Consider the following 17,233-nt stretch of genomic DNA (forward strand, 5'->3'; position numbering starts at 1 on the left):
ATGTATCAAAGGAAGGCCTTGAACTCCTATCTGTCCTGTTTCTGCCTTCCAAGTACTGGGACCATAGGTATGCACCATAACACCTGGATTATTTGGGATTATTTGGTGTTGGGGATCAAACTGACTATGCATGTTAAGCATTCTAACAATTAAGCTACACCTTGTGTCCAAGTTTACGTAAATTTAAAAAATTATCTTAGGAGTAGGAGAGAAAGGAGGGTCAGCTGTTAAGAGTGCTTACTGAATTTTATGAGGACCTGAATTCAGTTCCTAGTACCCATGTCAAAAAAGGTCACAAAATGGCCTATAACTCCAGCTCCAGGGCATTGAGCTTCCTTGGGCACTCACTTACATATGGTCTACACACACACACACACACACACACACACACACACACACACACAAGTAAAAATACATCTTAAAATTGATCTTCACTCTTCAGCGCATCTAATGGTTTTAAATGAAAGACGGAGCCACTTACGGTCATCATAGGTGGTGGTATCAGACAAAGAACTACTTTCGGATGGAATGATGTCTTCTGTGAAAATAAATAGCCGCCTTTAGGATAATTGTGCATTTATACAATTAGAATGAGTTCAGCGAAGCAATTTTCAACTGAGTGCATTTTATTTTCATTTAGATAAATGTAAGCAATTACAGTGCATTAAGAATAATTAGCTGTTGTCAGAATCACTTACACTCTACTGGAGATAAAAATATCTGACCTATTGTACAGATGTTACAATGGATTAGTTATTCCTCGATATCCAGTGGGGAGGCTGGTTCCTGGTCTCCCCAAGAATAACAAATCTGAGGGCGCCCCATAGTTCTCTTGCATACTGTGGGTACTATCTCTATCATAATTCTTAATATGGCATGAATTCTATACAAACAGTTGTTCTATTGTAATGCTTATCAGATAATATGTTTAGTACAAAGACAGTTTTCCCACAAATATTTTGACCTGAGGCTGGCAGTATCTGCAGATGTGGAATCTGAGGATGGAAGGGCTAACTATGTTTCTTTTTTCCTTCTCTCTTACTTTCTCTCTCATCTTCTACCCACCCACCCCTTTTGGGAGACACTGGTTTTTTTTTTGTTTTTTTTTGTTTTTTGTTTTTTTTTTTTTAAATACAGAAGTCCAGGCTGCCCCTGAACTTTCTACATAACTAATGATAACCTTGCTACTCCAAAGGCCCAAGTGCTAGGATTGCAGGCATACACCACCGTGCCTGGTTTTATATGGACTGAACCCAGGACTCCACGTACTCTGGGCAATACCAACTGAGTGATGTCTTCCCTTCTTAGCCGTATCACTTACATTAGGATTAAAAGCCACAGAGTTGGGTCTTAAACTAGTTTGCAATGTTTTCTATAACTTGAAAGGGAACTGCATTCCATATTTGTCCTGAGAAGCTCTTCTGTACAATGCAGAAACACGTGTCTGCTTACCGACCAGAAGCAGCACTCTTACCTTCAATGTTGACAACCCCCCCCCCAATGCCCACAAATATCATCAAATATTTCTAGGGTGCGGGTATGGAGAGCAAAACTGTCCCTACCTAAAAAGCTCTGACTCAGAAGACTTGAGTTTAAATCTTGTTTTTGTTATTTATCGTCCACGGGAGCTTGGGCAAGTTGCTTCATCTCACTAAGGATCTTTTGGCTCAGCTCTGCAGTGGGGATAGCAACAGTGCCTATTGCACAGTGCCTAGATGAGCTATTTCATTAACTAATAGCGTGCAGATTTTAGCCAGCTCCAGGCACACAATAAATGCTAGATAAATACCAACTATACTTCTTCGTTTTATTACCCCTACTTGACTGTCTGACGGGAATGGTAGCCATAGTGCTTTGAGGATTTCTGGTGCCTGTTTGGTAAAAAGAAGAGACATCTCAGATGTGTTGAGAGGATTTTGCAAATCATTCCGTATTCAGCATCGAGTGTTTTGGTGGAAGGTTCTAACCAAATACAACACCTCAGAGTAAGTTTTAAAACCACTATGAAAGGACAGTATTCTTTCAAAGTCAAGTGCTAATCTTTATTAGAGATGGGCAGACTCTCTCTTAATTAGAAACGCAGTGGAACTTGAAGGTGAGGTGCCAGGATAGTCAGCTGCTGGGTTCACTTACAAACACATCTATCCAATATATGCTCAACCAATGGCACCATCTGCTGCCCAAATGCCAGCCACCAAAAAGGAGAACACTTGGGTCTAGCACAGCTTGAGGGTGAATTGGCTGTGACAAATGGCCATGAACATTAAGCACACTGTTAATTACCCATGTCTGGAGACAAAGAATGCAACTATCATCAAACCGACTGGATTGTACATTTAGATTCTCCAGCTATAGCAGACGAACATTCGTGTATTAATGTCTGGATATTCACTTTCAGAAAGTCAAGTCTCAGCTTGATGAATCACAGGCTCTAAGCCTGGTCTGCTCAAAACCCAGTTACCACAGTTTATTAAATAGAAAAGGTATGATTATTTCTTGTTCCTGGGAAAATATAAGGTGCCGGGCAGTGGTGTCGCACACCTTTAATCCAAGTACTTGGGAGGCAGAGGCAGGTGGACTTCTGAGTTCAAGACCAGCCTGGTCTACAGAGTGAGTTCCAGGACAGCCAGGGCTACACAGAGAAACCCTGTCTCGAAAAACAACAAAACAAAACAAAACAAACAAACAAACAAACAAAAATGTAAGGTACCAGTTATAACTATAACCCATTGTCCAGTGGAGGAATAACCTCAATTTAAAAGTTGTTAACACAGAAAGGGGAGGAAAGGCTTGGGTTTAAAGAAATGCCACCAAATTTCAATCGTGACTGAGTCTAAAAACCACATTAGTAGTTGCATAAGGTCAAGTAGACTTTGGCATAAAAAGACTCCTCCATTTGTTTTATTTTTTTTTCCTGAATATGAGCTTCATAGATACATGATGTTGAGAATCTTGGAAATAGAGAATTAGTGTGCTTGTAACTCCGTGGCTGTTAGTATTTTGAAATAGTTCTCTATCAGTCATCCTGTGCGCAGGTTTATACAAAGTCAGGATTATCTTGTGGTTATAATCTTATCTCTCATCTTTCCACATTCCATGCTATCATTTACCATTTGCCTACTCTTTTCTCCCCCCATTTGCCTACTCTCAAACACTCTCTTGCAATGGGATAATCAGAGGACCCCTTCTCCATCTGCACACATGCAAGAATGGGCCTCTAAGAAAATGCAGAGTAGGGGCTGGAGAGATGGCTCAGTGGTTAAGAGCACTGACTGCTCTTTCAGAGGTCCTGAGTTCAAATCCCAGCAACCACATGGTGGCTTACAACCATCCGTAATGAGATTCGATGCCCTCTTCTGGTGTGTCTGAAGACAGCTAGCTACAGTGTATTCATATATAATAAATAAATAAATCTTTAAAAAAAAAAAGAAAATGCAGAGTATGCTGCATTCAAACATCTTGCAGAAGGGATTCTATCTAAAGCTCAGTGTTCTGAACAGCAGGCATCATGAAAAGTATATGGGGCAGTGACTCCAGGCTAGTTACAAGGAGTCTGTTTTATCATGAGCCAACATCCCTGCGAGCCTTTATCCTGAAAGTTCATATCTTGTCATACGGAACTGCAACAGAGAGCCTGCTGCCGTTGACACACGCCTTTGATACTGAAAATTCAACTCTTTCTACCCTGGGACGGGTTGCTTTTGATCCTGTTCTTCTGCTCTTTCACCAAGTGAACAAGCTGAGGATTGTAACATCCCAGCAGGAGACTTGAGTAGGGGGTGTGCTGACAGCTATCCATCACTCACCTGGCGGGAGAACCGTGGCTTTCTGGCTGGGCTTCTTGCCACATCGGATTCGGTACTCATTTATGGAATTTTCAATCTCCTGCAGTCTTTTCACAGCGTCTGTGTAATCTTGCTTTCGCTTTTTCTTCACGGTTTTACAAAGGTCTGGCTCACTGGCAAGCTTCTTTGCAGCTTCAACTAGCTTTTGCTGTATCAGGAAATTGCTCTCCAGTTCTTGTAAAGCTGGATCCTGCATTTAGATGACAGCACCGCTTTACTTTTATGGACACACACAGTCACTCTCTGGCACTATGTCTGGATAACCATGAAAGATTCTTGCATGTTCCTGAGTAGTACACCCTTTGGGCATGAAACTGTCCAAGTTTGAATAACGTGAGCATCCTCAGACACCCTCCAGGAAGAAAAGACATATCTCAGCCACCTTAACTACACCTTCCCGTAGTCCAGCCTCTTTTTCTTTTTAAGGAAGAAAATGACTTCACATTCATTCACTTTGCTGGGTTGAGACCAGTTTTTAGAAAGAGACTCTAACCTGTGACTCATGGGTGCAGAATGTTACATTCATATGTGGCCCTTTAGAGACATGTCGTTTGGGTCTGACTACCCTTTCTTGTTGTTCCTGGTAGCATGACTGAATATGCTACTCATAAATAATCTTTTAATCCTTTAGCTTTCTGAATTTGCAAGAGGAATAAAGTACTTTATGAAAGCACGCTAAAGATTAGCCGACATATCACGCGTGAGGGTTAGGTCAGACCTGAGTGTACAGGCAGGTACTCAGGAAATATCAAAACTTGCCTCGATTATGAATGGAAGCTGAGATGGTGAGATTCCTGTAACAACCATGGGGTGGGTCATAATGGCATAATTGCTTGTGATACACAATTGAGAGGGCACACACTCTGTTGGCCATCAAATCCTTTAACTTAATTATACTGAATGCTGTATATGCGATCTCATTTAACCCTTACTGTGCCCTTCAGAGGGGATGTCCACCATTAGGATCACTTTACAGATGAACTGACATTTTTGGGCAGTGAAACGATTTGCTGAAGGCTACTTGGTTTTTTAGAAGGATCTGAAGCTAAAACTCAATCTTAATTTCTGTAAGACTGTTGATAACTTCTTCCCAGGGCTCATAGAATGCTCTCCATGACACGGGGAACAAAATAGTAAGAAATTCAATTTTGCTCTGAGTGTGTGTGAAAGAGTGTGTAATTTGGTCTATTTCCGTGGCTCAGAGAAAATTCTATAGCATGACTCTGAACCCAGGCTGTAGATGGAGGGCAGGGACCCGACAGCTCCTCTGTCTTGTGCTCAGGATGGCTTAGTGCCACGATCATACCTCCTCAGTAGGCAGTAAGTTGTCATCTAATTTGAACGTGGTCCCCACTCGCCTCCTGACCTGAGGGGGCTTCTCGCCTATGTTCAGTGGATACTCCTTTGGCATTCTGCCCGTGAGCTCCTATAAAACAGGACAGGGTCAAGAGCACATAAAGAGCACAGTCACCCAACACAAAGCCAGCAAGGCTACTCACGGCCTCACGCAGGCAGATCTTCTTCAGCTCCTCCACTTTCTTCAGTAGCTTTTCTTGCAAAAGTTTCTCCTTCTTCTTGAGTTCCAGAATCTTCTCCCGCTTTTGCTCCTCCATGCCTTCTGAGTCCTGAGAACCTGGAGTGGGGGCAGGGTGGGGAGGTTCACACAGGGCCTGTTTCCTTCCTTGCTGAGTAAGGGACAAAAGGCTGGGGAGGTGAGCTGCTCCCAAATGCTGGTTTTATTTCTTTTCTCCTTGTTTCTGAACATAATGAAAGGAAACCAGGAAACCGTTCACATGCTTCTGGGCATCAGAAAAAGCCTGGTAAGAAAATGTCTCCTGTGCTTTGTGGCTTAGTCATTTTAGAAGCCCCAATAAAATGCTATGTGGTTCAAGGAGAAATTACATTTTTGTTGATTGAAAGGAAGCCCCTTCTCCCCTACCCCCACTGTTTCAGACCCACAAGCTGAGAGAGAGGGAATTAGATGAAGACAAGCCAATTTAGTGAAGTTCCACAGACTTAGTGATTAGAGACTCCAGACTCCCCACAAAGGAAAGGACTGGACCCAACGATTACAGATTAGACACTTGCAGTTGTGCTCTTATAGAATTCTACATTCCATGGAGCATTAGTGGCATCAAGCTAGCATGGAGTCAGCATCTTTCAAGACAGCCTTGGGTACTCAGCATCTTTGTATCTCATGTTATCTATACAGCCTGACTACCTATTATTTAACTTCATATTCTTTAAAAATAGTTAAAGGATGGTGGTGCATCAGAAAGCAGAGGCAGGAGGATCTCTGTAAGTTTGAGGCCAGCAGGGACTATACAGTGAGCCCCTAACTCAAGATAAATAGATAAATAAATAAATTAATTAATTAAAAATATTACTCAAAGCTGTTACATACTGTTGCGTTTTAATAAAACATTTTTGGTTTGGTTTTGATTGTTTTGTTTTTGGGTTTTTTTTTTTTTTGGCCTCAACAAGTTGCATTTGGAGATGATCTATAGTAAACATGCAAAAAAAATTGTTATACTTTCTCAAACAGGAAACTACCTGAGGATATCAGGCTGCCATTGCTTGCCATGATGAACTGACTCTTCGCTTCCAGGGTCACCAGTTTGGAGCCCCTTTGTGTTCCAGTCTCTGTTAAATCCATTGCGACGTCGTCTAAGCTTCTGGCTGAAGGAATTTTTGCCTATGAGGTGAATAACATTGAAATGGAATTAACACAATCACATTTTAAATCAGTACAATGATTAAGTTACTGCGAAATCAAAGATGTCAACGCAGGGCAATTTAGATCTGAAAATCAACAGAAAACAGAAACAACAGAAACAACAGAAAACAACAGAAAACTTTAAGTTTTGTACGTAGAAGTTTTCAGTAAAGCATACAAGATCCAATCACTAACTTTAAAATATCATCAGCAATGTCACCATTGGAGGAGCATATGCATACCAAACGTCACAACCTTTATAATATATATATATATATATATATATATATATTATAAAGCCCACCTCTTAAAAATGTATGAAAAAACAAAACAGTTGGTAGCAAAGCTTAAAACATTTTTTTTTCTTATATGTTTTCTGAGAAAATTCATTTCAGAACAGAGAGGAAAAGGCCTGGAGCCCCTCCAGGAACTCACTTTGCTCTGCTTCCGGTCCAGGTAGAACTGATGCTGGCTAATGGCCATTACCCAGATGGACTTGATGAGGGAAGAGTTTGCATACCAGGTTTGTACAAACAGGCCACTCTGTCCAAAGGTTCTTCTAGACACAGAAATCCTAAAACACAAGAAAGCCATACGTTATCCACCCCTGGGCCAGCAGCACATGGCGTGAACCTAGCAGACAGAGCTGTCCCACGACACCTTCCTTCCGTCTTTCTGCTGAACAGACTTTGCCTCCAAGACCTGAGGTTCCGATGTTGCCCTAAACCCACTCAACCTCAAGCGATCTCTGCATAAATTCTGACACACTCAAAGCTGGATGAGGAGTTAGTCAAATGAGAAGCTGGATGAGAACATCTAGTCGGAAGTGGGACTACCGCAAGTTGTGAGAGATAAGAGCGATCCTTCAAGGCAAGGAGGGGGGCATCTCAGGGAGCACTGAGGGAGTCACAGCCTGCAGGAGATGAACTTGACACTGGCTGAAAATGTGCAGGGCCCACATCAGTCCAGACTGCTGCTCGTCCACCAGATAAAGGCAGGAAAGGTAGTCAAGGAGGAGAGTCAGAGCAATGAAAAGCAGGAGAGGGAATAAGACAGATAACCACAGAACTACAGGGAGAAGAGAACAAAGCTGGCTGGGGGAGGCAGAGGGGCAGAAGGGCAGAAGGGCAGAAGGGCAGGGCATGGGATGTGTGTGTGTTGGGGGAGGGGCTGGTGCACCAATGCTCTCAGGAGGAACTGGCTAATCTCCTTGGGCTATCTATTTGTCACAGCAGTTTCCTCCTGTCCCTCTGACCTCCAAACACTATCTGGTGTCTAAAGAGTAACTCCTGAAGGATACTTCTTGATGGCTCAGAGTTCCTACATCCTGACCTCCATTCATTCGAATAACTTTGACTACTGTGTTGTTTTCTCTCTTTCAGAACACTCAAAACAAAAATAGGCAAAGCACCAGAATAGATAATTCACTTAAGACATTAAACAGCCAATTAACCCCTGCAAAGAGGCTCTGGCTATAACCATAACCTGAGCTATAACCAGTCTTGAAGGGAATGACAAACAATCATGGCTATTTCCTATCACCAAGATGGCTTTAAACCACACACCACAGGTCCTGGTACACTGCTGCAGTGGTTGGTCCCGAATCCACATATAAGCAGCACAAATTGGACTCAGTAGGTTAAAAAAAATAAGTATAAGAATTAGGTAGAAGACTGGTTGAGTTATAGAGAGAAGTGGTGGAGAATGTGAGCAAAAGGCATTGTATATATGTATATGAAGTCCTCAAAAATTACTAAATATTATATTTAAAAATAACACACCCATGTGCACACACTAAGAATAATCAATGCTGGAGAGACTATGTAGAAACTGGAACCTCACATATCACTGGAAGAAATGTAAGGCGGCCCAGTACTTAGGAAATGCTATACAGTTACCCTATAAGTTAAACAGTTACTCTTTGACCCCAGTGACTTCACTAAGAGGTAAATCTCCAAGGGACATAAAAGCAAATACGAACAGCTATGCACACGCTGTCACCGCATGCCAGCTCATCCAAAGCTCTAATCTTTACCTTCGGGGGTCGTGCACCTCCACAGCAAATTTCTTCTCACGGAAATACAAATTTTCCAGCTGCTTCCATTGAAACAACTAAAAGAAATGAAGAAAACCATGTAGCTTCCATTACTCTTAGTTTTACTAAGTCCGTAAGTCAGCCTCCCTAACCAAATGCTTGCAAGTTCCCCCAGAGGTACACCAACAAGGTCAAGCACAAACAGGTGATTTATCAACTTTGTGCAAATCAACTATAACCCGAAACCATTTCATTCCTTCATGTTTACCTAGTAAACTTCATCTCACCAGTAAATCTTCCTTGAACAATAAAACCAAGCATCCGCAGTACAAGCCGTACACGCATCAGTTTTTCCCCTGACTCAACCGAAGGACAGGAAACCTGCACGGTTACTGTAAGCACAGACCCACTTAAAGACCTAGACTTCACATTTAAATGGAAAAGCCACTAGAGGGGATGTCTCAATAAAGATCAGAGACAACATTTCAAAGGCATGCAAAGTGAAAGTAAAAGAACCTCCCAGGCTGAGGTGAGTCTAAGCAGGGCAGCTTCTCACCTAGCCCAGGCCCCCCTAATTGACGCAAACCCAGTGCTAGGAATCTGGCAAGGACTGGGGTGGGGGTGAGAGGCTGACTCTTGTGGCTTACTCAAGTGAAGAGCTGCCAGGTGTGGTCAGAGCTCCCAATCTCTGTCTGCCTTTGTCCAGGTGACTTTCTGATTCGGGACTCATCAGTGATTTGTCATTTGGATGGAGAAACAAACTTTGTTGGACATGTGTCTTCAAAAGCCACATAATTTGATAAAACTGTGCATACTGACCGGTTTGAGTGTGCCTGGCTGTATTTTTCAAGTTTTAGATTGACGCAGGTTAAAGCTATACACAGAGCCTCTTTCTTAGAACACACTTAGTTGTCTAACTAAGAAGCATTGCTCAGCAGTACACAGTCAGCAAACACATTTCCCCAATAACAGAAGCTTTCCACAAACGTGGGTGCACAGAAAGATGGGCTGAGAGGTTTGCAAGGGCCACTGCAGAGCCAGTACTCAGACTGAGCCTTGGACTCCAAACAGCACAACTGACTAGCACGCATCAAGGACACCCAGCTGTCTGCATTTGGCCGGCTTGCCAGTTTCAAAGAATTAGTAAACACATAAAGCTACATACCAATGTCCTACGATTTCTGTGGAGTTGACGTTGTCATTTCCTTCAATCCAGAAGTTCCCCCAAATGGGGCAGAAACGTGAGAGGAAACCCTGGGATCCTGCCTCCCTCCCTACCCACGATGGTAGCTCCGGTACCTTCTGAATCGAGTTTCATAAGACACTTAGGTGTAACTCGGTTTCACAAACCGAGCCTCCCACGGTTGACACACCACTGACATCAGCCACTTTGCCGAGGGACACCTCCCCAGCACACTCTTTCCCGACAGGGAGAAGGGAGCCAGGTTCTATCTGGTAGATTTTCTCAGAAAAGAGTTCTAAAATGGGGCAGCCTGGACTCCCACGGTACTTCCTGGGAGGTGAGCCGACTTTGAATCCGGCACGAATTTCACCCAAGGCTGTTTGAGGAAAACCTTTCTACTCAGGTCTACTCACTGGCACACGAACAGGTTCAACAGGAAGAGTCAGAAGGCAGCCGCGCTGTGTTTTCCTTTGCGTCCATTCCCACACATATAAAACCAGGGCTCCACTTGAAACCTGATCTCTGCGAGCCGCCACCTCCCCCTCTTATCACTTACGAATGGGAAATGCTAGGTTGATTCCATTCAGCCTGCCCAGAGCAAGAGCAAGCTGGCGCCCGGCAAAGGAGAAACCCTACTTAAAAACGGAAGGGCTTCTAGTTATTTACAGAGAATCGGAAATAATTATATGGCAACTGGATTTGCAGAAGTTATGGGAGACAGGCAGGGCTTTTGAGTGTCGGAAGAGATCCCTTCTCTATACCCTCCCCGCGCCCCTCCCCCCAGATCCTAAAAGTTTACGCAAAGGGTGCTTTGAGATTCGAACAGTATGAAAGTGGCCTGGGACCGTGCACTCTGGGTAGAATGCAGAGCAAGTAAGTGGGCCAGGAAACCTCAGCTTTGAGAAGAGCTGGGATGAAGTTCAACCGACAAAATTAGTCCCTGTTCACGAGTATGTTTTTTGCCCGAGTTCTTGTACTTCCTGGAATTCGGTCCTCAAAATTTACTCTCAAATTCAAATTAAAATATAAATCAAAATGAAAATAATACTTAATTCTCAAAATTATGAGAAAGTTGACATAAAATGGACGCCAGTCTGACGGTTCAGAGCCCAGATCTCTGTCATCTGGGGAATCTTTTAGAAATTCCAGGTGCCTATCCCGTGTGATCCTATCAACGCTTACAGTTGCTGCAAATACTTTTTACTGTAGCTGCGCTTGATCTAGGTGGTGGCTAGATGTAAGATAGTGTTGTTTGACAGGTCTGATTTTCTTTTCATGAAGTGTGTACCATCGTTCTCCTACCACGCTTTACAAGCGTTTCTGAGTGCTTGCTTACCAGGGGTTTTGGGGTGGGGGATGAGGCTCTGGAAGGACCAATGGAGGGACGGACATGGATGCCATTTAAAGGTGCACAAGTGGGCAGGATCTAATAGGCTACCGACTATGGATTTCAACCAGGATGCAGATTCTTCTCGTCCCAGTGCATAACAGCAAAGAATAAACCGGAGGATCCCTCTAGCCAAACCCATGTGGAGACTTCAGACCAATGAAAAGGGGAAAGGTTAGGGAGATATCCAAGGCAACCTGCCTAGTTTGAAACTCTTTCTTAGAAAGGTAGCCTCTGAAACAGATAAGAAGGACTCCATCTCTGATAAATGAAGAAGGTGCCAAAGGGGTTCTGAATGTGAGGAGAAGATTCAGGCTTAAAGGAGGAAAAATGGAAGCAGTTTACACTACAGATTTACTTCGTCTTGGATGTAGTTGTCAGGCGCGGTATGTTTCATTTCGTAGGAGTTAAGTCAGTTAAGAATTACGCGTACATGCATGTACACAAACCTACTTGGAATTTTCTTACCAAAACAGAAAAAAAAAATTTGCCTGAGTCAAAATCCTAATCCTGAAGACTTTAAAGGAAGAGGAAGACAGGAAGAAAAGGGATGGGATTTATTTTCAGTAGCGTCCAGAATATGGAAAAGACATGTTTTCAAAGCCGGCTTGGATTAGTGTTCATTGTTGATGTGTACTTAGTGGAAGCCATTCGTTGGAGAATCTGTTGTTTTACTGACACTGCTAGTTGTAAGAGAAAGAGTTGAAATCGTGAAAGTAAGACTATCAACTAAGTCTTCCTGATGTCTCTCTGCTCTAGACTCTACTCTAGACTTTTGCAATGATTAGTTGTCCCCTTTGGAACCAACAGAAGGAAGTAGATACAGACGAGCAGGCAGTTTCTTGGGTTACGTTGATATTGTAAAAGTAAAGGAAAGGATAAAACATGGAGGGAGAGGGAGCCAAAGAAACTACAATCAAGGAATCACAACAGGAAGATATATCGCAAAGTCATTCATCATCTGTCTTCAAACAAGGAAGAATCCAGGATTTAAACGCTGAGGCAGGGGACTGAGGCAGGCATCCAGTACTGCTGGGAAAATGAACTCGTGTAAAACACTGTATCTACACCAAGTTTTCTTCCTGTTCAGACACAAAGGCAGCTGAAGGCTTTAGGGGAAAAAAAATGCCACGTTTATGACCCACCATTCAAAGAAAGGAGTGTCTTAAACATTTAAGGCATTTTGTTGATATCAATCGTTGCCATTCGGGTTAGATCCCACCCATGTATAAGCCCTTGAAAGACTAGAGGAAGTCACCTCAGCCACATCTCCACTTGAACTTGGGGCTGATGAGATGAATCAGAACTGGCTGTTCTTCCGGAGGACCCGAGGAGTGCGGAGTTCAGTTTCCAGCACCCAGAGGGCAGCTCACAACTAGAATATTAGTTCCAGCTGGTTTGACCTCTTTTGACCTCTACAAGCACCAGGAACACATGTGGAACGCAGACACACATGCAAGCAAAAGTCTCTCACACACAAACATAAATAAATAAAACCTTAAAAGCAAAACAAAACAGTCTGATATTTTAAAGGGGTGGGAGTCCTGAGGGACTTTGAGGAAATAGGTCTGAGGTATACCAGTAGATTTTGACACATCTCTTTTCAATGATGTTATATTGTTGCTGGTGTTGTTAGTCATATAGCCCTGGCTGTCCTGGAAATTACTATGTAGACCAGGCTGGCCTTGAAGGTACAGAGATCTACCTGCCTCTGCCACCAAGTGCTGGGATTAAAGGCATGCACTACCAAGCCTGGCTCAACAGTATATTACCTCCTATGGGCAATGCCCTGCGATTATTGCTGAGCTGTGAGCATGTCCAATCCCTCATGGCATGCACACACAGGACTGCCTTGCCTGTTTGGCCTTATAATTGGATCCACTACTCAAATTTGCCACATTATGACACATCATTCAAAGAAAGGAGTATCTTAAACATTTAAGGTATTTTGTTGATATCCATCGTTGCTCTGTGGTTAAATCCCACCCATGTATAAAGCCCTCGAAAAACTAGACGCAATCAGCTGTGCTGATCATCAGGGCACTTAACTTTCCTAAGCCTCAGTTTCCTCTTCTGTTAAATGGACCAATGATGCCTGCCTCCAAAGGTTATCCAAATACAAGTTTATGTTTGTAGGGTACTTGGCCCAGCGCCTAGCTTGGAATATACATCAGTGAGCTAATGTGTTGTGAAGGGCTTGCTGAACACTGGGCTAATTGTTACTAAGTGGACAACAGCCACTTAAGAGCAGAAACAGAGCTGGCAATGGCTATCTGGCTCCACATCTGTCTTTCCACAGAGGAAACAGCTCAGTTATTCTGTTGACATAGCTGTGTCATCAGGCTTCCAGTTCTCAATTTCTATGACCACACTGGGCTGGGAGCATGGATCTCGTTGGTGGTTTCCTGATGCATCCTGGGCAGGGAGTGTGGGTCTCATGGGTGCTTTCCTGATATGTCCTATAGGGAGGAAATCTGTTCCTCTGTCCCGTACCTGGCAGTCATAAAGGAATAGAGAAACAGAGGGGTGGGGCATCAGCTGGCCCTACAGACAGACTGGGCAGCAAGCTCCCTTCTGTCTGGAGTAGCCAGGAAAAAGGAATGTGTCCTGACAAGCAGAGGAATGCTGGAGAACCTGATGCACAGGACAGGGGGTTTTGCTTGAGGATCTTAAGACCCCCCCCCCTCAGGGGGAGCACTTTGGATAGAAAGGATCCAGTTCTCTTCTAAATCATGACAAACTGCATCTAAACATCACCCAGGTCTGACAGTAAGGTGGGGTAGGAAAAGATATCACAAGGAGTTGGGACTTTTCATTGCTCTTGTATTGTGGGTTAATCATTTAACTACAAATTCAAATGGAAATGACTAAATTCAGGATAGTCACAGCCAAGGTACATCAAACAATGAGTCACTTGGGGAGGGTGATTCCCCCATGCCCCATGACGTGGAGCAAAACAAACCAGATATCACTAACATATTCTAAAGGTTATATCTGGTGAATAATGATATTACTAATGCCTCTGAGGGTACCAAAAACTATGTGAACTAACTCTTCCCAACAACCAGACATGGAATCACCATCTTAAGCTAAATCCCATCCAGGAGAAAACAAAGACTCACAGAAGTGCCACTATACTGGCCAAGACACCCAGGCAGCAGGGATGGATCTGGGAGTCCCATGAAATCAGTCAGCATCCAAAACTCCAGCATAGCACCACAGCATGCCGGGGAGCGGGGGAATCTACAGGGGCATCTGTTGTGTTTTTAACAGGAAGAGGAGGAAAAGTAGGAGGAGAGAAGGAAAGGAAAGAGTAATATTCATTTATATTTCAGATTAAAAAGAACAGAGAAGGCAGTTACGGCAGCCATTTGGTGGAATAGGACCAAGTCCCTTGAAATGGAGTTTGATTTCACAGCCAAGGCTAGTCTTAGACCCATGTTGATCCTCCTGCCTCAGCTTCCCAAGCGCTGGGTTTAACAGATGTGTCCTGTGACCTGCATATCCCTCAACTTCAATTACTAGTGGTTTGCAGCTCACCATAACTGAACTATTCCCCACCTCCACCCCACCTCCAGGCCATCTGGTGATGGGAGGAGACTTGGCTAGTGATCACATGGGAAGAGAGGATGCTGCCAGGACATAGTGCAGACACTGTGCCTTATACTACTATGCTCAGGACAATCCCATACTTCAAAGGAGATAGTCATCCAGCCAGGGCTGAGGAATGCTGAGTTAGGGGGCAATATTTTGTGTTCTTTCTAGGTTCTGAGGGGTAGAATATGTAAATAAAGAGGCTTTTGCTCTATGCTAGTAAGTATCAGAGTTCTGATTCTTTCATGTAGATAATACTTTTCAGCATTAACATGGTTGTTCAGGTACTTTTCTAAGTAGAAACATTACCTGCTACCTGCTTGAGAGATGTAACTATCCCAGAGTAAAGGCTATCTCTCTCTCTCTCTCTCTCTCTCTCTCTCTATTGAGACTATCTATCCCTGCACGTCCAACAGTATCAGCTGTGGTAAAAACACTTTTCTAAGAGATCTCAACAGAACATTCTCAGAGTCTGAAAACTATTTTTCTTCAGATGTGATTTCCTAGCCATATGTATATAAAATGTCATACCTCACATGTAATCAGTTAAATGTGTTGGCTATTTTGCAAATAGGTTTAGATGAAAAAGTTCTGGGTATTAAAAAAAATGTGTCATATAAAAATTGGACATCTAAAACGACATCATCTCACCGAAATTTCCCCTGTGGCCAAGTCTCTACCCAGGACTGAGGAACTGATCTCCTTCCTGTTAGAACTTGCATGGGGGCACATGGGCATGTGCACCAGACAACCAGGCCTGGCATGGTGCTGTTCCCAGGTGTCACAGATGACCAGGTACTCTCTGTCTCTGCTTATGGTTTATGTCTCTGTGTTTGTGACTGTCTCTGTCTCTCTCTCCCTGTCCCCACATCCAGCCCCCAGGACTCACTATTTCTCAGTCTGACTTCAAATTTGCTCTGAGTCTAAGGATGAGTTTGAATTTTTGATTTTCATACCTCTATTTCCTGATCACTGAGATCAAAGGTATATATTCCATCATGCTTGGTTTATACGGTGCTGAGAATAAAACTTAAGACCTCCTACGTGTTAGGCAAGCACCCTACCCACTCTAGGCGAACACCCGAGCTATAAACTCCAACACTACGTGTCATTTTTCTTTGTGTGTGGCAATTCTACCATTGGTTAAGGCCTAGGTATAGCAAGCAAGAGGGTGACCAGTGGGTATGAGGTGGTTCCCTCTGTGCAGAAGCATTTCCCCTTCTGCAGAGAACACCTGCTATTCCTACGCAAGAAATCCTCTCATTCTTGAAGATGTGGTCAGTGGTCTCCTTCAAACACTCACCCTCCCAGGGAGGCCTTCCCTGAACACACCAAATGCCCCCCTCCATCCCATGCCTGTTCTTCCATCTCAACAGAATTACCAGAGATAATTCAGAGTTTACAATTATATGATTTCTTTACTTGTTCCCACTGACCATCTCTCTAGAAGATTTTCAGAGAAACAGATAAGTCAGCAGCCACGATTACTTCCTCCAGAGTGTATTTTTACATTTCTTTTTGGTAACAAAACCACTTGAGTTATAGCTTTGGGCACAGCCTGCCAGCATGAAGACAATGCTTCCCAATCTTCCTTGCAATGAGATGGGGACTTCCTGAAGGAAAAGGGGCTTGCTCTAGAATGCCTTTCACCTTCTGCAACAATATTCAACTGGAAAGTCCTCATTACAGAATTAAAGCCCCTAACTGGGATTGAGCATGGAGGTGGAGAGAGACATCCTACTGTGTAAAGTATGGGGTAAAGGGGACTCATGCACTCTGAACAACTTCCTTTAGCCTACTGGATGCTTACTGCACTGTGAGGTAAGAGTGGAGGGAGAATTCTCCCAGCCTGACAGATGAGAAAATGAGGGGGCAGAGAGGCTAAGTGGCAGCTCCAAGTCCCAGCTGGTCAGTGAGAATGCAGAACTGGTTCTCATTTCAAATCCATGTGATAGGATTGGCGGTTTCCTCCTATTGGCTCTGCAGGTTTAAACAATCAGATTGATTATTGGTGTGGCTGAAGCTTAATTACCCACTTTCCAAACAGGATGGACTGGTCCTCTGGCCACATTTTGTAATCCAGTGTTTCTCTTCCACACCAGACAGTGCGTTGTATTGATGTAGACAGTGCTCTCCTGGTCTCCTAGCATTATCCCTACTCTGGGATAGAAGGACCTTCTATGTGGTCCAGGGCGACAAGATAGCAGTGGGAAGAGCAAGTTGAAGTAGAAACAGTCATGATGTCTGGGACTATACAGATAATCAAGCTGCTGCCTTTTGGTACAGGAACGAGTGCTGCTGTAACAGTGGAACAGAAGGACTTTGTGTGTGTTGCTTAACACATCCGCCTCCAGGCACGAGGAAATTCCAACAGTTTTTAAAAAAAATCAGTTAACTGAAGGCCAAGAGTGAAGATATTCGCCGCAAAGATCTCTTATCATGCTATGATGTAATAAGATGCTAATCTTGAAAG

At 43.5% G+C, this 17,233-nt stretch overlaps 1 protein-coding gene across 4 annotated transcripts in view; it reads right to left on the reverse strand.

Moving 5' to 3' along the window:
- Positions 1 to 17,233, reverse strand: part of Frmd4b (FERM domain containing 4B) — a 232,878-nt gene that overhangs the window by 15,199 nt on the left and 200,446 nt on the right. For all 4 annotated transcript variants that reach the window (XM_028773016.1, XM_028773014.1, XM_028773015.1 and 1 more), the window contains exons 12-18: positions 8,597 to 8,673; positions 6,997 to 7,135; positions 6,399 to 6,540; positions 5,345 to 5,478; positions 5,152 to 5,271; positions 3,807 to 4,035; positions 482 to 538 (exon numbers count right to left, since the gene is read on the reverse strand). In XM_028773016.1, the coding sequence (XP_028628849.1) occupies positions 482 to 538; positions 3,807 to 4,035; positions 5,152 to 5,271; positions 5,345 to 5,478; positions 6,399 to 6,540; positions 6,997 to 7,135; positions 8,597 to 8,673 (898 nt within the window). The remainder of the gene's footprint in view (positions 1 to 481; positions 539 to 3,806; positions 4,036 to 5,151; positions 5,272 to 5,344; positions 5,479 to 6,398; positions 6,541 to 6,996; positions 7,136 to 8,596; positions 8,674 to 17,233) is intronic.

Source organism: Grammomys surdaster, unplaced genomic scaffold (assembly GCF_004785775.1).
Source record: "Grammomys surdaster isolate TR1022 unplaced genomic scaffold, NIH_TR_1.0 220, whole genome shotgun sequence".
Classification (NCBI taxonomy): Eukaryota; Metazoa; Chordata; class Mammalia; order Rodentia; family Muridae; genus Grammomys; species Grammomys surdaster.